At 40.0% G+C, this 22,557-nt stretch overlaps 1 protein-coding gene and 1 long non-coding RNA gene across 4 annotated transcripts in view; one reads left to right on the forward strand and one right to left on the reverse strand.

Annotated features, from left to right (window-relative positions):
- The window catches only part of Patj (PATJ crumbs cell polarity complex component), a 289,250-nt gene that overhangs the window by 143,260 nt on the left and 123,433 nt on the right, over positions 1-22,557 (reverse strand). Inside the window, exon 28 of one of the 3 annotated variants that reach the window (XM_042675635.1) lies at positions 10,316-10,778. The exons of the other annotated variants lie outside the window; for them this stretch is intronic. Coding sequence (XP_042531569.1) covers positions 10,774-10,778 — 5 coding nt within the window. The 3' untranslated portion in view covers positions 10,316-10,773. Of the gene's footprint in view, positions 1-10,315; positions 10,779-22,557 lie in introns of those variants that run through there. 3 annotated transcript variants of the gene reach the window in all.
- On the forward strand, positions 8,076-20,928 carry LOC122104701. Its single transcript, XR_006146979.1, has 4 exons — positions 8,076-8,254; positions 10,606-10,611; positions 16,538-16,542; positions 20,917-20,928. It is a non-coding gene; the product is annotated as an uncharacterized LOC122104701 (long non-coding RNA).

Genomic DNA, 22,557 nt, shown 5'->3' on the forward strand with positions numbered 1-22,557 from the left:
TATTAGATCTAAACTCAGTCCACAAATATACTTTTTTAAGATCCATACAATATTATATCTCTCTATGGGGTTACACTATTGTATAGGAAAACACTCATTTTCACAATGAAGTAAATCAATCAAAGGTATTTTTGTTAGCTACAAAGAACATGAAGCTGTGTGGACCTCTAATAAACAAGGACATAGAGACACACGAGCCCCAAGATTCTTGCACACCACCATTAAAATGCCAAGTGTTAAGAAACTACTATTTCCTAAATAAAAGTCCCAACCATACTGGCCCCTGGTGGCTCATGCCTGTAATCCTAGCTATTAAGGAGGCTGAGATCTGAGGATCACAGTTTGAAGCCAGCATAGGAAAGGAAAGTCCAAAAGATTTAATCTCCAATTAACCGCCAGAAAAGCCAGAAGTGGAACTATGGCTCAAGTGGAACTATGGCTCAAGTGGTAGTGTGCTAGCCTTGAATAAATAAGCTCAAGTATAGCACCCAGGGCCTGAATTCAAGCCCCAGGATAAGCGGGCGTGCGCACACGCACGCACGCACGCACACATACACACACACACACAAAAATAACTGTTATATAAAATAGCCTGAATAGAAGTGTGAAAATTATGTTATGGTAAAGAAAAAACATGACTTTATTTGCACTATTTAGTTATGTTAAGGTTTGTTGATTGTGGAACTGGAGACTGAACCTTTGGCCTTGTATTTTATTTGCTAGGCAAGCATGCTACCCACTTGAGCTACATCTCCAGCTCATGTTGAGGTTTGAAATTTATCTTAAGTTGACAATAAAGATAATCTTTTCCTCTAAGTTCTGTTGATGATAAGGAAAACCAAGACCTGTGAAAGTAAGTAAAAATGTCCCATGACTGCATGAATAAAAGCCCCCAGCCCTCCCTGAGGAAGGGGCTGGCTTCGCCCCTCCCAGGCTTTCTTTGAACCAACCACATCAAGGCATCCCCAATACCTCCTCACGAGGGACCACTCCCTATCACCATGGACCTAAGCCACACACATAACCCAACAACTGTGATAGTCAAGTGTGAAATCAAGATCCTTCCTGTAGTTTCCAACTAGAGTAATGGAAAGGTTCTGGGGGGAGATGGTGGGAATAGGTGTAGTACAGTGGAAATGGTCAAGGTGGTCATTTAGGGAAAGCCAGTATTGGCTTTGAACTTGTGGTCCTCACATTTGCTAGGCAGGCAGTCTACTGCAAAGCCAAGTTTCCAACTGTTTTTCAGCTGGTTATTTTTGCACACTTGCATGTATGTGTGTGTGTGCGTGTGCATGCACTGGTGTGTGCATACATGACTACACCTGAGTGTGTGGGTCAAAATTGGGGCTTGAACTCAGAGCCTGGGCAGTGTCCTTTCACTTTTACATTCAAGGCTTTATCACTTGAGCTACAGCTCCACTTCCAGCTTTTTGTTGATTAACTGGAGATAAGTATCTCAGGGACTTTCCTGCTTGGGCTGGTTTTGAACCATGGTCCTCAGACCACAGCCTCCTGAGTAGCTAGGATTACAGGCACAACCCACCAGTACCCAGTTTTTGATGGTTACTTTTAAGATAGAATCTTGCTTCCTACCAAGGGTATCCTGAAACTGTGATTTCCCCCCTCCCCAACCTCAGCCTTTCCAGTAGTTCAGATGACAGGTGTGTACCACTGCATTTAGTTGAGTTGAGAAGGGGCCTCATGAACTTTTCTACAGGGGTTGGTCTCAAACCACAATCTAGTGTTTTAAATGATAGCGTAACAACCCTATTTAGTTAGGGAACTACTGTTCACTAAATCCAAATCCATGATAGGTCTGTAAAAAAAAAAAAAAAATAGAGGCTATGCTACTGAATTTGTTCCCTAGCACCTCAAAATCTATCTCAAGAGACAAGCATATTGGCGACTAGTTATAATTCTGAGATAATGGTAAAAGAAAACCACCAGCCACTGCAGCCATCCACCTATTTCAGTGAGTCATCAGCTAAGCTAACGCATAGCTCCAGTCATCGAACACCACACACCACAGTCAACCTGCCAGTTGTTGGTCAGCTACCCCCTGTATGCACAAGGCCAAAGCCTCATTACCATTTCCAATTATCCTGCTTGCTCAGCTTTAATTTCCTAAAAGCCAACCAATGAGTCATATAGCTATCTAATTAAAAGCTCAGTGAAAGGAAAGCCTGGGACATTGAAGAAGTGGGCACACTTACACGATTACACATTTTTACTAGCAATTTCTACTCAATTGTAGAAACCACAAGAAAATCTTTTCCTGATTAAAAATTACTGAATTAGCAGGGTACCTTACCAGTGGCTCACATCTATAATCTTAGCTACTCAGGAGACTGAGATCTGAGGACTGTGGTTTGAAGCTAGCCTAGGTAGAAAAATCCAAGAGATACTTATCTCCCCAACAAACCACCAAAAAACTGGAAGTGGAGGCATGGATCATGTGGTAGAGCACTAGACTTGCACACACAAAAAAATGTTAAAGGGACAACACTTAAGCCCTGAGTTGAAGTCCCAGTACCAGTACAAAAACAAACAAGCTGAGAGTTCATATCTGTAATTCTAGCTACTCATGGGGTGAGATCCGAGGATCACAGTTTGAAGCCAACCCAGGCAGAACAGTGCTTGAGACCCTTATGTCTAATAACCTACTCAGAAAAAAGCTGTAAGTGGTGTTGTGGCTCAGAGAGTAGAATTCTAGTTTTGAGCAAAAAAAAAAAAAAAAAAAGGCTCAGAGACAGAGCTCAAGCCCTCAGTTCAAGACCCAGGACTGGCATGCATGCACATGTGCACACACACACACAAACACACACACACAAACACACACACAATTAGACAAAAACAATGCTGTATTGGGTCAGAGGTGTCATCTCTGCCTCCAGATGTAAGGATATAGAGCTGCTATGTTAGACAGTTTGTGGAAAGTTCTTTTTGGAGCTAGAAGGTAATGTAAGGACATACGATAGGTTTGTCTGTCTATCATCACAGCGCTACCTAAAAGCATTGTTCTAGCTTTCTTATTTCCTTCTAGTTCTCTCTCGTGACCACTCAGCTCACTGCTGTTTTCTGCTCTATTTGCCTGGCCAACAAGTGATGCCACACTATTCCAACACCAGCCCACACCTTCATCCAGGCAATCCATGGGAGACCCAAAAGCCTAAGACAGACACAAAGCAGTCCTTTACTGCTAAAGAAGCCATTCCTGCTTTAGATTCCTATTCAAACTTCACTGCTACTAGGAAAACAAAACACTAAATGTACTTTTAAAAAATCCACTTTTAGGGGATTTTTAGGGGTATAGTTTAGTGGCAGACTGTGCTTGGCATATACATAGCCCTGGGGTTAATTCATAGCAGCCCCTCAAGTAACTAAAATAAAACCCACTCTATTGAACTAACGAGACTTGAAAAGCAAAAAGGTTTAGGGTTTATCTTTCTTTTTTTAAGAGTATATCATAAAATAGGAGGAACAATGAGACAGTAAAAGTGCCAAGGGCTCTGAACCTATGTGCAATTGAATTTTTACTGCTAACATTTTCAGGCTTCAGAATTTGGGTTATCCTGTGATTTCTTTTCAATTCATATCTTGAGGAGGTTTAAGTGATGGCAGCTTTGGCTCCTCCAATAAAATAATTGTTATGTGGTTCTACCACACAGAATCAGAGACTTAATCCAGGAAAAGACAGAAATCATGCAGTTATCTTCTCTTATAGCCACCTAACTCTAGTCTGCAACTACATTTTCTACATCAAGAAGTAAGAATGGTTGGGCATTGGTGGCTCATGCCTGTAATCTTAGCTATTCAAGAGACTAAGATCTGAGGATTGAGGTTCAAAGCTAGCCAGGTAAGAAAAGCCTGTGAAATGCTATCTACAGTTCAGCAAAAAGCTAGAAGTGGAGGTGTGGATTAAGTAGTAGAGATCCAGGCTTGAATTAAAAAGCCAACTAAGAGCAAGAGACTCTGAGTTCAAACCACAGTACTGCCACCCTCCATGCTAAATTAATTAGTTAAAATATACACCCACACGTGTGTGTGTGTGTGTGTGTGTGTGTGTGTGTGTATGACTCGTCTTCCATGTACATAGTATGCATTTCAATTTTCTTTTTTGTCATTCATGGGGCTTGAACTCAAGGCCTGGGCACTGTCCCTAAGCTTTTAGGCTCAAGGCTAACATTCTACCACTTTCAGCCACAGTACCATTTTCAGTTTTCTGGTGGTTAAATGGAATTAAGAGTTTCATAGGCTTTCCTGCCTGGGCTGGCTTTGAACCACACTCCTTAGATCTCAGCCTCCAGAATAGCTAGGATTATAGGTGTGAGCCACCAGCGCCCAGCACTTCAATTCTTTTCCCATGAAATCATGCTAAATTGTTTCTGTATCATTTTAAAGAAAATGAGTTCAAATTTCTCCTTTCACTTAAGAAGCTTTGTTTCAAATCTTCCTATTGTCATGCAACGAACACTAGACCCTTCACTGTGCCATTGCCAGCTGCCCACACCTTTGTCAATGCCTCCATTTGCAGGGAACTGAAGTAATCTGGCCACTATTGGCAGATCTACTGACTCCAAGTGATATGATATGTCCGGCACAGCTTCTTTTTATGTGAACGATGTCTTGAATACTAAGATGTCATCCTGTTTTTTTTGAGACAAGGTCTTACCATGTCTCCCAGGCTAGCCTTATAACTTGTGATGCTAAGAAGTCCTCTTTGTTGTTTTTGTTTTGTTTTGCTTTTTGGTGTTGGTCCTGGGCTTGAATTTAGAGCCTAGGCTCTGTCCCTGAGCAATTTTTGCTCAAGGCTAGCACTCTTTCGCTTCGAGCCACAGCGCCACTGCCAGTGGTTCATAGAGATGAGTCTCATGAACTCTCCTGCCCAGGCTGGCTTTTAACCATGATCCTCAGATCTCAGACTCCTGAGTATCTAGGATTACAAGGGTGAGCCACCAGGGCTTGTCTATCACCAGGTTTATAAACTACAGAATGATCTCTCATGTAATACAGTAAAGTCTCTTTTTCTACAGAAACCATAAAGTTTATAAAAAACCTTTTTTTTTTCTTTTTGTTAGTCCTGGGGCTTGAACTCTGGGTTGGACACTGTTCCTGGGCTCTTCAGCTCAAGGCCAGTGCTCTACCGCTTGAGCCACAGCACTACTTCTGGTTTTCTATTGGTTTATTGGAGATCAGAGTCTCATGGGCTTTCCCTGCCCAGGCTGGCTTTGAACCGTGATCCTCAGATCTCAGCCTCCTGAGTAGCTAGAATTTCAGGTGTGAGCTAGATAACCAACTTTAAGGCAGCCTGTAAAAATGCCCTGCTCAAAACTACTCTAATTAGTAAGATTCTGTTTCTGTAAGTATGGCTTATGAATTAGATAGTGGTTTGTCATGATTATACAACAGAGTAGTTTATTATAACATTTCTTGTTTTTCTTGTTATTATATTTATTATTATTATCATTATCATTACTATATTAGCAGTACTGGGGGCAGAACTCAGGGCCTTGAGCCTGTTAAACAAGTGCTCTACCACTTGAGCCATGTTCCTAGCCATAATAGAGTACTTTAGAATCTCAGTAGTTTCTCTTTTTCTAAAGATGCCTTCTTCTCTTCCAAATCTAAAGTGTTTTCTATAAGTCTATTACAATTACTTTATATGTATAGTAGAAGGTCAACTACAATTCTCAAAGTTAGGTTGAATATGAAAACAGACCCCAATCCCCAACTAAGAAAAAAAATCAAGACATCACCTTCTTCTTTTTTTTTTCAATTCAAAATTTAAGTAAGAAATGCTAGTGTTCCTCCTTGGGCTTGTCTAGTCAGCACAAACTCTCAGCACTGGACCTGAGTCCATAGCAAGGGACCCTGTGTGGCCAGAAACTGGCTCTCCTGGCTGCTGGAGAAAGGAGGATGCATGAAAAGACAACACAGGAAGGGAACATTTTTTTTTTAAGTTCCTTACTTCAATTTCACTAAAAATATATCATATTAAGGAGGTGGAATATTTTTTTAACTGAAGGCAGTATGCTCCCCTAAAATTAAGAAACAAATCTAAAGGATCGTGTTTCCTTTCTACAAAAGCACACATGCATGTACCACACACAGCTACCTACAAATGACCTAAGTATTAAATGTTAGTCACAAAAAAACATTCAATGTGTGAGAATAATCCAGAATCTTACCGCTTGTTCTAGTATTTCTGGGATGTGCTTGCAATAAACATTTGTAAATGATCTTCTTTGTCCAATCACAATTTTCTAAGACTTTTTCAGTGAACCTAGCACAAAATGTGTACACACACACACACACACACACACACACACACACACACACACACATACACACACACACACACACACACACACACACACACACACACACACACAGAAGTTCACTTTTTCTTTGGGAGTTCATTGCCTGAAGGCTCCCATGTCACATCAGTCATATATTAAAGAAATCAGAATGTCTATTCCTTGATGCTTGGTGTTTGGTTACAATGGCTCAGCTGTGATAGAAAGGAAAGATAGTTGTTTTCCCCTCCACTTCCACCATGGGTCAGTAGTTGCTATTTCAAATAACCAGGATGTCCTTCCATGTCTGAATGAAAGTCACAGATGAGGAGATTAAGTGACCTGCTTATTTCTGCACCCAGCTTTACTTGTGTTCCAAATGGAAAGCAGACCAGAATAATTGGACAGAGAACAGTCTGACTCAGCTAAACAGTCATGCGTGTTTCACGCATGGATTTTCTAGCCCCATTACAATGGTATCTGAAGGAGAGAATTCTAACTTGCTCATAATTTGTATCAAAGCATCCTTGTCTAAGAGAACCACTAAGACTTGTGCAGTTCTCAAAGCATTTCCCTATTATCATAGGATATTAGGTGTTGCTAAGTAACAGAGCCTTTCTCCCAAGAAAGAAACTTAATTCAAGTTGCTGCCCAGTATTTTAATAGCAAATGCTCAACACACCGGAATAATGACTCAGTGCAGTTTCAGAAGCATTTAGTTATCTGATCTGTTTCCAAATAACAAAGAATAATAATAATATGGTGGAAAGAAACTATTTTGAAACATTTCCATATATGATTTACAACAATGTCACTCCTTTAAAACAAATCAGGTTATAATAAACATCTCAGTCTAAGTTTTCTCAAGCAACAAACAATCTTTAATTACCTGAGAGTTAGTACATGGGATTTGGGAAGTAAAAATATATGAAGGGGGAAAAAAAACACAGCTCATGAGCAGAAACAACATATGAATGAGGGTAATAAGGACCAAATCCCTAGAGAATACGCAGACCAAGAAAATAATTTTAAAAATTAAAGGAGGTATATTTGATATGACAACCAAAAAGTAAATTGTCTCTCCTAAGTACAGCAGACACTTTGCTAAGTAAGTTTGCTAAGTAATAATACTACTTGGTAGTATTATATAAGCCAGTAGATGAAAATGAATAAATTACAAATCCATGAAGACAAAATTGAGCATTATAAGAACAGCTAACACACAGCTCTATGTGCTACACATTGTATAAAATACTTAGGTAGTTGAGCTCTATATTTATGGAGACTCCTATAGGCAGGTATTCTTATCCTCAGTTTTATAGATAGGAAAATAAAGGCACAGAGAAATGATGGTAGAGTCAGTGTTTGCCCCAGAGAATCCAGCTCTGCAGTCAATGATACTAGTTGACAACTGAGATCAGAATTGCATAAAAAAAGAACCACATAAGAAGCTCAGGAAGAACCACAAAGATGGAAAACAATTTTATTCCTTTTGCTCACAAGAATCCATTCCACATTAGATACAATAATAAAAAAAATCACCACCTATTTAAAAATTTTATTTTTATTTTTTATTTTTATTTTTTTTTTTGTCGGTCGTGGGGCTTGAACTCTGGGCCTGGGCGCTGTCCCTCAGCTCTTCAGCTCAAGGCGAGCGCTCTACCACTTGAGCTACAGCGCCACTTCCCCTATTTAAAAATTTAAAGTCAGGCAGCTAACATGCAAAAAAAAAAAATGATTCAGAGCATTAGTGGCTAATTTCTATAATCCTTGCTACTCAGGAGGCTGAGATCTGAGGATCCCGGTTCAGAGAGCCAGCCCAAGCGGACAATCCTGAGAGACTCTTATCTCCAATTAACCAGCAAAAATTCAGAAGTGGAGATGTGGCTAACGTGGTAAAGTGCAAGTCATGAGTGGAAAAAGGCTAGTGAAAACTTGAGGCCCTTAGTGCTAAGCTTGTGTCCTGGTGTGTGTACACACACACACACACACACACACACACACACACACACACACACACACAAAATATTACTTCCTTAAGAGATCATATGGTGGGAGAGGGTGGGCAAAACAAATAGTGGAAATCTAGTATTTCCCCATTAGTTGAATCAAAATTCAAATACATCAGTATGCAGCAAGCAAACTTCAAACATAAGATATATTGTATAAATAACATTTGAAGTGGATTTTGTTAGACATTATGGCATGCTCTGGATTACAAAATATAATCCACAAGACACTTATTATAGTAGAAACAAGAAACAGATTTTTGCAGATTCTTACAATAGGCATTATATAACAATGAAACTAGCACAGATAACAGCATGGTCGAACACTAGCAAACTAGGACAGAAAAGTATGCACATAGCCAAGTAAAACAAACAAGGTAGTAGAAGTCAGGACAAAGGTGACTTCAGAGAAGAGGAAGACATAGTGAATCAGAGAAGGCACAAAGAAACTTTGGGTTCTATAGTCTGGCTCCAATTAATGACCTGGATGGATGCTGGTTGCATGGAAAAATTCAACAAACTTCAGTACAGCTTTCTATGTATATAGTTCAGTTAATTTTTTAAGTAGTTGTACAAAGAGATTTCAGTTCAACAAGTCAGATTCTGAATACAGTGCATCCTGATCAATGTCACCCTTTCCTCAATTAATTTTTAAAAGAGAAATACAAAATAATGAAATGTGCAAACCTTGTTTACATTTTGATTTGAACAAACCAACTATAAAAATTGGTTTGGGAGAATAAAGAAGCGTGGTTAGGCATTATATATCAGAAAAAATAAAAAGGAGTGTCAGGCACAGGCATTAGTATTGTGGTTGTATTTTGAAGTGATGCTTATGGATGTATGAAAAGACAGGATATTTGGGAAAAATAACATGTGTGTGAAACAAATGTAGTTACTAAACTTAGAAGGAGAGTATGTGGGAATTCATTGACTGTTCTCTTCATGTTTGCAAATGTCTGAAAAATTTTCATGATTGAAAGAAAACAAGTTTTCTCCTAGCAATCTTATAAGGCATAAACTTTTTTTTCTTATAGATGATGGAACTGAGGTTACTGGAGGTAATAGAACTTGTCCCAAATAAAAAGTTCACAGCTGGTAGATCTGGGCTTGCTTACCTACAACAAACACAATGCAGGTTATATTCACACCTGCTAGAGTAACAAAAGAGAACTCTAAATGTGCCTCAGTTCTTTTCAAAGTTCCAACTTAGAGAAAGAAACAGAACTCCTAGGGGCAATCTTCCCTGTGAGGCTTTATGAAGTCTAGTCTTAGACACAAGTGGGGAAAGGGGAGAGAGGAGACGGGAAGGCCAAGAAGATGACTGAACAGTATATGGAAGTAGAAAAGAATTAAAAGACAAAGCCCATAAGGTTTGGAGCTGTCTGGGTGTCTGAGGTAGGAAAAGGGTAATAACTGAGCATTGCGCCTTACACAGAGTACAACAGGGTGACAATGTTGTTGGAAAGGGCTCTTGGGTGGTAGGAATGAGACAGCTACTGCTGGGACCATGCGGGAGAGATGTTTCAGATAGAGAAGGATAAAATGCTAGGACCAGTGTTTGGTGATGGATTCCCACACAGCAGTGGGAAGGATGGCTCTGTGAAAGTTTCAGGAGAACATGACTATGTATCAAGAGTGATGAAAATGGACCTAAACTAGGATGAAAGGATATTCAAGAAAGAGAAGGAATAATAGCTACTTTTAATCCATTAATTCATCATAGATACTGGCCCCTGCACCATGCTATTTACTAAAGAAAGGAAGAGAAAGATGAATTGGAGATTCAAAAACATTAAAAGTTCCAAATACAGCCAAGCGTCAGTGGCTCACATCTGTGATCCTAGCTATTCAGGAGGCTGAGATCTGAGAATCCTAGGCTGAGAAGCCAGCCTGGGCAGGAAAATCTGTGAGACTCTTGTCTCCAATTAACCAACAAAAAGCCAGATTTGGAAATATGGCTTAAGAGGTAGAGTGTTAGCGTTGAGTAAAAAAAAAAAGTGAGAGCAAGGGCCTGGGTTTAAGCCCCAGTATTAGAACAAGAAAACAAAAAGTTCTAGATCCAATATGATTGGAACCTTTCTTTCTGACATGTGAGAATGAAGGTTCAACTTCTCCAGTCAGTACCTACATTCTTAATCATCACATTTGATTTCAAGAGGAAAGAAACCGGTCCAGAATTCACAATAAAGGATAGCCAGGGTGCATTGGAGGGCAGATCCAAGAGTCTTCCTTAATTAGGCCAGCCTCACTACTGTGAGGCTCAATCTCTGGGCAACTGAATCAGGTGAGAACTGCAGTAATAGGTGGGCTATCTTCATCTCTGGCTTCCATGGGTCTCCTCCCAGGTCCTTCTCTTTATTTCATGCCATGAGGAAACTGCCCACTCGCAAAATCCCTCTGATAAGGAGAGATGTGGAGAATCTTTGAGGCAACCATGCAGTGGGGGAGATACAGTTGGCAAATGATCAATCTACAAAGACAAAGTATAAATTCATTGACTACCTCAACAGTTGAAGTGTAATAAGAAATCAATGCGGAGGAGCATTTGTCCACCTTCATCAGGGAAGAAAGTAACGCATGCACCTACATTCAAGCTCACATTTCAGTCCTGACAGATTTGCACATGCGGTCTTTCTGCAAGAATATCAATGATCTCAAATCATCTATATTGCTTCAGTAAGTCCCTCAGCACCCAAGTGAGTTCTTCATAAAGCACTATACTGTCTAGTGTCTGTATCACAGACACTATTTCAATCTCTGGGAAAGGAAACAAGGCGTCACTATTATTATTATTATTATTATTATTATTATTATTATTATTGTGGTAGAAGGGTTTGAACTCAGGGCCTTGTCCTAACTAGGCTAGGATGTTCTTTCACTGGGCCATACCTTCAGCCCTGCTTTTGCTTGTCATTTTTGAGATATATATGCTTCAGCTGTGCTCTATTTTAGGATTCCTATAGTATTAGGATTACAGACACGTGTCATAATGCTTTGCTCTTGAGAAAGATAGGGTCTTATAAACTTTTTGGCCTAAGGAGGCCACAAACTCAATCTTCATGTTCTCAGCCTCCCAAGCAGCTAGGATTATAGTGGCAAGCCACTGGTACTCAGTTATTAATAATATATACATACATACTACATACATACATACATATATACGCATATCTCTATGTACTTTTAAAACACACTAAAAATATTGTTAGTTTGGGATGCAGCTCAGTAGTAGTGCACTTGGATTGTATGTATGAGGCTGCTTCATTGATAAAAGGTAAAAAGAATGCTGTCTAAAATCCTTAGCTAAACTTGCATAACCATGTTCATTGCTACACTACTCACCCTAGTCAAGTTAAGACAACAACCCAGTTGCCCTTCAATGGAAGACTAGATCAAGAATATGTGAAAGATATATTATGTAGAAATCAGGACCAAAGAGTCGAAGAATGCATGTTTTTCTCTTATATGTGGAAGTTAGATCTAGAATATAAATATGTAAGTAATCCTATACAGGGTCATTGGCATATATATACATACACACAAACATATTAACTAAAGAAAGTTAGATTTAACATATATGTAATCATATGCAGAGACATGTGCATATATATGCAAATATATTAAATAAAGTATAATATATACAGAGAATTCCAATGACAGAACTTTTTTGAACAACCTACAGTCTAACAAAATAAAACCAGGAAGTCAGAAGCTGAGGTGTTGTGGGGTATGAAGTCAAGGGAGAGGGGCAGACAAAGGAAGGGTAGGACATAATATTCAATGTACATATGTGAAAATGGAACTAGGAAAATTGAGGATGAGGATGAGGTTGGGAGAGATGAGAATAATGTAAAACATGATATGAATCACGTGATATGCCTTGTACTCATAAACTGACACGTTAAATTGAAACCCTTTGTAAACTATTTAAAGATAATGAAGTATCGATGCCCTAATAAAAATAAATTAAAAAAATAAAATTCTTAGTCCTCATCTCAGTTATAAAGATGCCTGAGAAGGTAGACTGCAAGTTGTCTGATTATTACTCAGATGTTTTTAATGGGGATTAAGACAAGCAAAAACATTTTAACTGTGAGAACAGCACTGAAAAAAGCCAAGTGTAATTCTAACAGTGCTCTTTACAACTACTTCTCGTACATTCCAGGTACCAGGAGAGCCCAGCCCAGACTTCTTTGATTACTGCAGAAGCAGAAGCATGGGGCTGCAGGGTCCTGTGGTTATCTTGTAGGACTGTGTGAGAGTTGGAGACACTTTTGTTTCCTGGTCATCACCCAGTCACACAAATTACTGAGCCCAAGCTCCCCAGGGACACACATGAGGGGGCACAGATTGGGGAGCTCAGCAGTGGCCCTGACAGCATCAAGAGCTTTATCAGTTTTTCTGGAGCAGAAGGGATGACTGGTTCAAATTATTAAAGGAAACTGTATAGAAGGTAGAAATAGGATTATAGCATGGCATTTGCCAAAGATTCCCTAGACAGCATGGAAGTAAACTTCTCTGGACACTGTTGAACACATTGTTTGCCTAGCTCCCTCTCTGTAGGAATTAAGTTTTTGGTTTTTTTGCAGGGGGCAGGGAGGGGGTTGGTGCTGGTACTGGGGCTTGAACTCAGGACTCAGGTGGAGTCCCTCAGCTCTTTTGCTCAAGGCTAGTGAGCTACCACTTGAGCTACAGCTCCATTTCTGGCTTTTTATTGGATAGTTGGAGATAAGAGTCTCAGGGACTTTCCTGCCTGGGTTGGCTTCAAATCATGATCCTAAGATCTCAGCCTCCTAAGTAGCTAGGATTACAGATAAGACCACCAGTGCATGACTTCTTGCAATTTTTTTAAACAATTATTTTAAGTAGTTATACAAAGGGGTTTTAATTTAACATGTCAATTTATGAGTACAATGTATCTGGACCAGTGCCACACAATTTCTAACCAACAGCACACAGGGTTAAGAAAGGACGCAGAAGCCAGCTCGGATTGAGTAGTGCTGTATTGTATTATCTACAGTTATTTTTTGCTCTGGTGCCCCACTAGCTTGTGGAGAAACTACCTTGTTTAATGTGGGCTCAAGGCACCTGCAACATAAATATATAAAGAACTTATAAGAATACAACTTATGGGGGTAACAAGTTCTAGAAGAAATGTACTTATTACCTTACTTATGTAACTGCAACCCCTCTGTATACCACCTTGGCAATAAAAAATAAATATTTTTTAAAAAGAAAAAAAAGAATACAACTTACAAATTCTTCATTATCTGAACTGATCAAGAAATAGGTTGTTTAGGCTTATCAAAATGTCTACTTGGAGCTGAATGCCAGTGGGTCATTTCATTTGAAGATCTTAGTTCAAAGCAATCCAGAGCAGAAAAGTCTGAGATTCTTATATCCAATTAACCAGCAAAAAGCTAGAGGTAGAGATGTGGCTCAAGTAGTAGAGCACCAGCCTTGATCACAAAAGCTAAGCAGGAACGAAATGACCTGAGTTCAAGCCCCAGTACTGACATATTAAAAAATTCTAATTCATACTATGTTGGAAATAAACTATAGAAGTTTGTGGGGAGGGAAATCAGGAAGGGAAAAATGGGAGAAAATGAGGGAGAAGGTGACATTGTTCAAAAGGAAATAGACTCATGACCTGAATCATGTAACTCTAAGTAACCCCTCTGTATATCACCTCTACAATAAAATTTATCAGGGCTGGGAAGGTGGCTCAGGGGTAGAGCGCTTGCCTCGCATGCCTGAGGCCCTGGGTTCGATTCCTCAGCACCACATAAGCAAAAAGAAAAAAGCCGGAAGTGGCACTGTGGCTCAATTGGTAGAGTGCTAGCCTTGAGCTGAAGAGCTGAGGGACAGCGCCCAGGCCCAGAGTTCAGGCCCCATGACTGGACCCCCCCTCCCCCCCCCAAAAAAAAATCTAATTCAGTTACAGATTGCTTGACTTTCATGTACAAGATTCTGGGTTCAATTCCCATCACCACAAAATAACAACAAAACTATCATATTGAATAAAAGTCAATCAGCATCAGCATGGAGGTACTTCTGTAATCTCAGAAACTCAGGAGGCTAAGGCAGAAGGATCTGGAGTTTGAAGCCAGCCTGAACAACTTAGGAAGACCCTATCTCAAAAATAAAACCATCACCTGATGTTAGTAGTTCACACTTATAATTCTAGCTGCTCAGGAGGCTGAGATCGGAGGATCCTGGTTCAAAGCCAGGCTAAGCAGGAGAGTCCAGGAGGCACTTATCTACAATTAACCACTCCCTCAAAAAAGGTGTGGCTCAAGTGGTAGAGAGCACTAGCCTTGAGCAAAAAAAAAAAAAGCTCAAGGACAATGACTAAGCTCAGATTTCAAACTCCAGGACCCATACAAAAAACAAAAACAAAACAGCCAAGTGGTGGATTTAAATTTTTATTTTCTCTAAGAATTTTTAAGTCTCCAGGATTCATCTAATAAGATTATTTGGGGGATTTTTTCTGGGTAACTCAGGTGTTTCCTTATTATTAGAAACATTACATTTTAGGTATACTCAAGCAGAATCCATCAGAAAAAAAGGCAGACATGCTTTAGAGCCAAAGGTCTTCATGAAAAGCACATTGAAATGTCAAGATGAACACTGTCCACATTCCAATAATGCCATAGCTTATTCTGACTTCACAAATCACTTAACTTCCTCAAATCACTTACCACCCATTTTCAATGTAAGAGCCATCTTAATTTGAAGTATGTTTAGCTTACACTCGCTGCATGTACCTGAGTCTGCTCATTCATTCACCAGCCACAACTTTCCTACCCCCTCCCCATGCCCCTGCCCCATCTCTCTCTCTCTTTGGTTTTTTGGGGGTTTGAAGTTAGGGCTGTCCCTTAGGTTTTTTTTTTTTTCACTCAAGGCTGGCACACTACCACTTGAGCCACAGAGCCACTTCCATCCAGTTTTCTGGTGGTTTACTGGAGATAAGAGTCTCGCAGACTTTTCTGCCCAGGCTGGCTTTGAACCGTGATCCTCAGATCTCAGCCTCCTGAGTAGCTAGGATTACAAGCTTGAGCCACTGGCACCTGGCTTGATGATTTTCCTGCCTGGGCTGGCTTGGAATCATGATCCTTAGATCTTAGCATCCTGAGTAGCTAAGATTATAGTCATGAGCTACCAGTGCCTGTCCCTTCCTTCTCTCTTATACTTACAGAGCTCCTAGAAGTATCACATGAACCAGTTTTAATTATATACCATGTGTAAAAAATATTGCTATTGTTGCCTTTAATTTTGTACATGAGTAAACAGGCTGTGAGAGTTTCACAGGCACAAAACTACATAGTACATAATGCTGCTTTCACATTTAACTTTTAAATTATGATTTAAAAACTATCCCGTCAGCAGGCTGGGAATGTGGCTTAGTGGTAGAGTGCTTGTCTATCATGCATGAAGCCCTCGGTTCAATTCCTCAGTACCTCAGAAACAAAAAAAGTCAGAAATGGTGCTAGGGCTCAAATGGTAGAGTCCTAGCCTTGAACAAAAGCCCAAGCCCTGAGTTCAAGCCTCGGGACTAGCAAAAAAAAAAAAAAAAAAATGCCATCAGATCTTTGAAAGTAATTTATAGGGATAATAATCCCACCAAGATCATTTTAACAAATTAGCTACAAAATTATTACAAAAAAGTAATCAAACAGTAAAAAATGCTAATCTTTAATAAATTTACCTATAGCTCTATCAGATGTTTTGATGGTTTAATAGAAGGCTGGGTATAGTTCAGTGGTAGACGTACAGGTAGCCAGAGCTTAAGATAAAGAAAGTGGTCACCAGCAAGATCTCCATCACTGCATAGATGGTGATGTGTTCCCATTTCTGAGGCTGTGGGTAGACGCAATGCAGAGAAGACAGACCTAGAAACTACTCTTTAGACATGAAATCCTGGGCAACTAGTTTATCTCAGTCCTGCTTCAGTCTGGTCACGTGTTACATGGAAATATAAATAATCTTGCCTGCCTCAACTCTCTCACAGAATATATAAAATGAATCAAACCAAAATACATATTAAAAAGATATTTGAAAAAAAAAAAACACCTGCCACCTTCAACAAAGAAGCAAAGGAGCTGGCAAGTTTCTTGAACAAAATTTGTGGAAGAGGGCTGGGAATGTGGCTTAGTGGTAGAGTGCTTACCTAGCATGCATGTAGCCCTGGGTTTGATTCTTCAGTACCATATAAACAGAAAACGCTGGAAGTGGCAGTGTGGCTCAAGTGGTAGAGTGCTAGCCTTGAGCACAGAAAGGCTCAGGGTCAGGGCCCAGACCCTGAGTTCAAGCTCCACAACTGGCAAATTAAAAAAAAAATGTGGAAGATTTTGTGAATAAAAGCTGACTATAAGAAAAGGAACACAATACCAATTAAATTTCTACTTTTCTGGCTACCAAACCAAGTGCCTGAAAAGTCTCAGACTTATCTTATAGTTCTATCGCTTGGGTACTAAATACTTTGATAGTGTTCTCTTCAGAATGGTTCCAAATTTTCTTTATTCAAAATTAACCTCTTAGTGGAGAGGGAAGGGTAAAGAGACCCCTGAAGTACCAGATGCTGCCTTGTGTGTAACTGCTAGAGCTGGTAGTTCTTAGCCTTCCCACCTAGTTTCTTCACTGAAAGAGCCGTATCTACAAGAAATTCACTTTATTTATTTATTTATTTTTGGTGCCCGTACTGGGGTTTGAACTCAGGACCTCACACTTTCACTTGGCTTTTTCTGCTCAAGGCTTGTGCTCTACAACTTGAGCTACACCTCCACTTCTAGCATTTTGAGGGTGTTTTTTTAATTGATTTCATTAGAGATAAGAGTCTCACCAACTTTTTCACCCAGTGTGGCTTTCTTTGCATCATAATAATCCTCATGTCTCCTGAGTAGCTAGGATTACAGGGGAGAGACACCAGAGCCCATTGAAAGGTAACTTACTTACTTTATTTATTTATTTATATTTATTGGTCCATTACTAGGACTCGAACTCAGTACCTAATGCTTTACACCTCACTGGCTCATGCTCTATTGAGTCACACCTCCAACTCTGAAAAGGTAACTTTAAATGTCATTTAATTCTGTTACATTATCTTCTTAACTTCAAAGAGAATACTCCTTATTCTCCTCTGCCTGGAGTAAATGATAGCTGCTTAACCTACACTCACACATTCAAACATGGAATAGGATGATGTGATATAAAACCACTCAACTAAAAGCAACAAAAAACATCTGATGAAGGGGCTGGGAATGTAGCTTAGTGGTAGAGTGCTTGCCTAGCATGCATGAAGCCCTGGGCTCCACTCCTCAGTACCACATACACAGTGGTGCTGTGGCTCAAGTGGTAGGGTGCTAGCCTTGAGCAAAAGCAGCTCAGGGACAGTGCCCAGGCCCTGACTTCAAGCCCCAGGACTGGTAATAAATAAATACATACATATATAAATAAATAAGCAAATTATATATATATATATATATCTGATCAAATAACAAAATTTCCAAAAGTAAATTCTCTGCAGACTAAGACCTTGCAAAATAAAGTGTCTTTCAACAGGAACCAAGTGCAAGGGCAGGGAGCAGAATATAAGGTTATTACAAAACAAGAAATACTCTGGAATTAAGTGTGGATACCTAGAAACTTAGAGTAAACAGAATTAAGTGTGGATACCTAGAAACTTAGAATAAACATCGGAGACACTCAAGGTGTAAACCATGAACAATGGATCCTGAGCAGAAAAGCAACAGTAGCAAAGTAACATCTATAACACATACTTGCAGTATGTGTTTTGATAAAATGCACAGGACACAGCAACTCCTAATAACCAATGTATTTCATGCAACTTCTGGAAACAGAAATTGGATGTGTGGATTCCTGAAGCACAGACAATGACAACTTCAAGTTGGTGAGGAGAGTAAAGCACACATGGGTTTATAAGCTGGAGATACAGACTTAAAAAAAAAAAATCAAGAAACTGGCCAGGTACTGGTAGCACATGTCTGCAATCCTAGCTTCTCAGGAGGCTAAGATCTGAGTATCACAATTCAAAGCCAGCCCGGGCAAGAAAGAACATGAAACTCTTATCTCCCACTAAGCACAAAAAAGCAGGAAATGGGGCTGTGACTCAAGTCGTAGAGCACTAGCCTTGAACAAAGAAAGCTTAGGGATAGCACCCAAGCCCTAAGTTCAAGCCCTATTATCAGCACAAAAGACAAAAAACATAGACCAAAGGAAAAAAACAAAAACAAAAAACTGTGTGAAGCTCTTGGGAGACTGAAGAGAAGCAGGTTGGATCCAGTGTGGTATTGGCAAAGTAGCCCAGGGTGGGTGCTGTGAAGCATCCATCCATTGAAGAGCTTTGCAATTTCCTCTAAAGCATGATTTTCACAGAAATGGACATTGGTCAGTTCAGGAACCCTCCCAGTAAAACTTTCAGGAATGATTCTTTAGCCAAAAGAAAAAGTGCTTTAAAAAAAAGTTTCCGTTATCTTCAAATAGCTATACAAAAGGGTATCAGTTCAACATGACAGTTCATGAGTGACAGGCACCTTGGTCAATGTCGCCCCTTTCCTCATCTCCCCTCATCTCTCCCAAACCCACCCATCCCTCAAGTAAGAAACAGCTCTTGTTCAGTTATTTGGACAGCACAGCCCCGAATGAGGCTTGCCAGTATCAATCAGGCAGCCTGCACAGCTCCTGCTGTTGCAGAAGGAGTAACCTAATTTGTGTGTGCCTGGCTGACAGGAAAATTCAAGGCTGTAATGTGATGTCTAACTTCTGAGTTCACGATCAACATCCTCCGGCAAAAATACTTGAGCAAAAGACCCCTGTTATGTCTAAATATGCCACATCTTCCTTGGGTAAACAGAAGCTCTGGTTTTCATAAATTAAATCTTGAAAGTCAAACATATGCTCACAGGAAAGGCAGTAGTACTCCACTGCATGAAGTTACATTGTCAATGTAGAAATCATTTCAAGAACCTCTTTATGCTAGCGCCTCCAAATACTGAGCTCCCCGCCTCGCCACCCCCCCCCCCCCCAACCCTAATGAGCTTCAAGTCAGAGGCTTTGCTGTAGCGGACCTTTAATCACAATCAGGAAACAATATCTGCAGTGATGTTTTACAATTTACAAAGAGCAGACTTTTTGTTTGTTGCTACAATCGCTTAATGACATTCTGCGTTCAGCGACAACAAAACGCTGACTGGGCAGTTTGAAACATCAAATCAGAATAATCTTGTTCCAACATAAATCCCCTTCCCTCCCTTTTTTTTTTTTCTTACAGTAAACTCATAAATAGACACAGCCATGATAATGAATGAGCAGATCAACTTCTCAGTTACAATTCTGAAAGGCGTGGATACTGCAGGCATTGAATGCTGAGAATCTTGGCACTGAAACTATGAGGATATTCTTGACAATCTGATAAACTGTTCCACCTCTCAAAAAAAAAAAAAAAGAGAGAAAGAAAGAAAGAAACCCACACATAAAGGACAATTCAAACTGCATCCCACATGAAAAAAAAAATGTATATATAACATCATTCTCTTGGCACATGCACTTGCCTAGACCTTCACTCTCTTACTGAAGACAAATGCCTACTATTGTTTAAACCGTTGAAACAATAGCCTCTACCAACGGCTTCAGACTGCACTGAGGAAGCGCCAGACCACAGACTGCAAGCAACAGAAACCTTACCTGGGAACCCCCCCTGGACCATGGCTGTGCGGTGGCTCCTTCAGGGTGTCCGCATTCCTGACAGGCAGGCAGTGCCGGAAGCAGCTCAGAGCCTCCCCACGCGCTCTGCCTTCCCTCTTCCCACGACCTTGGGCCTCCCCCTCCACCCCTCTCCACCACCTCGGATTTTATTCTCTGCAAGGGAAACCCTGTCTGTGTATTTCTATCACATGAGACACCGTCAATTAAGTTAAGTTCAAGCTAGCCCTCAATCGAGCAGCTCACATCTGTCAGGAGGTGACTGCTGCCTGAAAAAGTCTGCAGGGAGGAGCAGAAGCCCGGGTTGGCAACATCTGACCCTTAGTGCCCTGACTCTTAGCTCTCATCAGCATCAGAGCAAAGGCAGGACAACTGCAACCATTTATTTTGTGTCCTCAATGCATACCATTTAATGAGCTGGGTTGTCCTGCTGAGGCAGTAACATCTCATTAGTAGCATCTTCCAAATGCTCACTAAAAGGAGACAGCAACTGATCTTCCCTAGAGTGAGAGGGATCGCCATCAACTTCTCTCTTTCCTATTGCTCTCAGTATTCAATCATGTTCGGACAAAGAAATCAGTGTACATAATTCCCCAGTGAGTTCCTCTTATGCCCCCCAGACATTTTTCATGCATAAGGAAGACTTTATTTAAGCAGTGAAGTCAAGTTAGCTTGTGGGGGGAAGGGGGAGATAAAGGACGTATTAAAGGAAAATAGTCACTTTGGAGCAATCACTAAGTTTCTTAAACTACTCAGGAAATGCTACCTCAACCCCCACCCCAACACACACACACACACACACACACACACACACACACACACACACACACACACACACACACACACACACACACACACACACACACACACACACACACACACAGCACAAGCACACATACACACAGCAGGAGCATACAAGCCTGTCACTGCTACAGTTGCTATCAGAACCATCTGTAGGTTACATCCCAATCCTCTAAACTTAATAAACTGTGGAATAAGTCATCTATGCAGATCAATGCATCAAGTCAATGTGTCAGGCTCAGGTAAGCTACTCAGGAGGCTGAATGGAATCTGAAGATCAAAGTTAAAAGCTAGCTCAGGCAAGAAAGTCTCTAATTAACCACCAAAAAGCTAGAAGTGGAGTCGTGGCTCAAGTGATAAAAGTGCTAGCCTTGAACAAAAAGCTCAAGGAATGTGCGCAGGCCCCGAGTTCCAGTGCTTGGACCAGTGGGCATCCGCACACACATGTGCATTCATACACAAAATCAAGAAGAATACCAGAACATCCAAGAAAATGTAGTATATACATATATACAATGGAATTCTATGCTTTCATCAGAAAGAATGTCACTGCCCCATTTGTAGTGAAATGGAAAGACTTGGAAAAATCATATTAAGTGAAGTAAGCCAGATCCAAAGAAACATAGGTACCAACTGGTCCATTTGGGATGTAATATCTTGATATTTATTGCTCACCACTTAGATTTTTCAATAAAATAATATTTTTGGAAAAAAAACATAGATCACATGGTTTTTCTTATTTATAATAATTAGCATATCTCTAGGATAATTTTAGCAGATGAGTAGAATAGTTCAGTAGCTATGTACATATGACCATATAAGATGATGCTAAGCAAAATGAACTCCAAGACATGGACACAGGAGGTTTTTCTTTGTTGCTGTTGTCTTTAATGTACTATGTGATTTCTTGTTTCTTTTTGTATGTTCTTCCCCTGAGGGTATATCCCCTGTTATCACTGTATTTTATTTTGGCAGCCTGGTATTATATGTACGCTTATCGAAATTAGGGAAGGGAAGAGGAAAAACAGAACAGTGAGACGAAGGACAAGGGTGAACCAATGCAAAGGGGATATTCACAAGATAATACATTGGAAATGTATATAACTTGGGGGAGGGGTTAGCAAAGTATGAGAAAAATGAGGGAAGGGGTAACAAGTTTGACAAGAAATGTACTTATTACCTTACTTATATAACTGTAACCCCTCTGTAGATCACTTTGACAATAAAAAAATACCAGAATATCAAGATACATTATACCAATAAACTGATATGGTAAATTGAAATCCTCTTTGTACAACTACTTAAAGATAATTTAACAATTAATTTTTTTTTTAATTAAGGGGCTGGGAAGGTGGCTCAGTGGTACAGTGCTTGCCTTGCATGCATGAGGCCCTGGGTTCTATTCCTCAGTACCACATAAGCAGAAAAGCCAGAAGTGGTGCTGTGGCTCAAGTGGTAGAGTACTAGCCTTGAGCTGAAGAGCTGAGGGACAGTGCCCAGGCCCAGAGTTCTGGCCCCAAGACCTACACACACACCAAAATAAAAAAATAAAAAATAAATTTAAAGAAGTATTAATAGATAATGGAAAATACAATTTAAAAAGAATACCAGAACACAATTTAAATGCTACTCAAAACAGTTCAATAATACATTTTTTAAATTTATAGTTATAGTAAATCCATCCAAGTCACATCAAGGCCTGAACTTTGTAGTTTCCATAAATATATTAT

This window comes from Dipodomys spectabilis, unplaced genomic scaffold (genome assembly GCF_019054845.1).
Source record: "Dipodomys spectabilis isolate Male_0828 unplaced genomic scaffold, ASM1905484v1 ptg000002l, whole genome shotgun sequence".
Lineage (NCBI taxonomy): Eukaryota > Metazoa > Chordata > Mammalia > Rodentia > Heteromyidae > Dipodomys > Dipodomys spectabilis.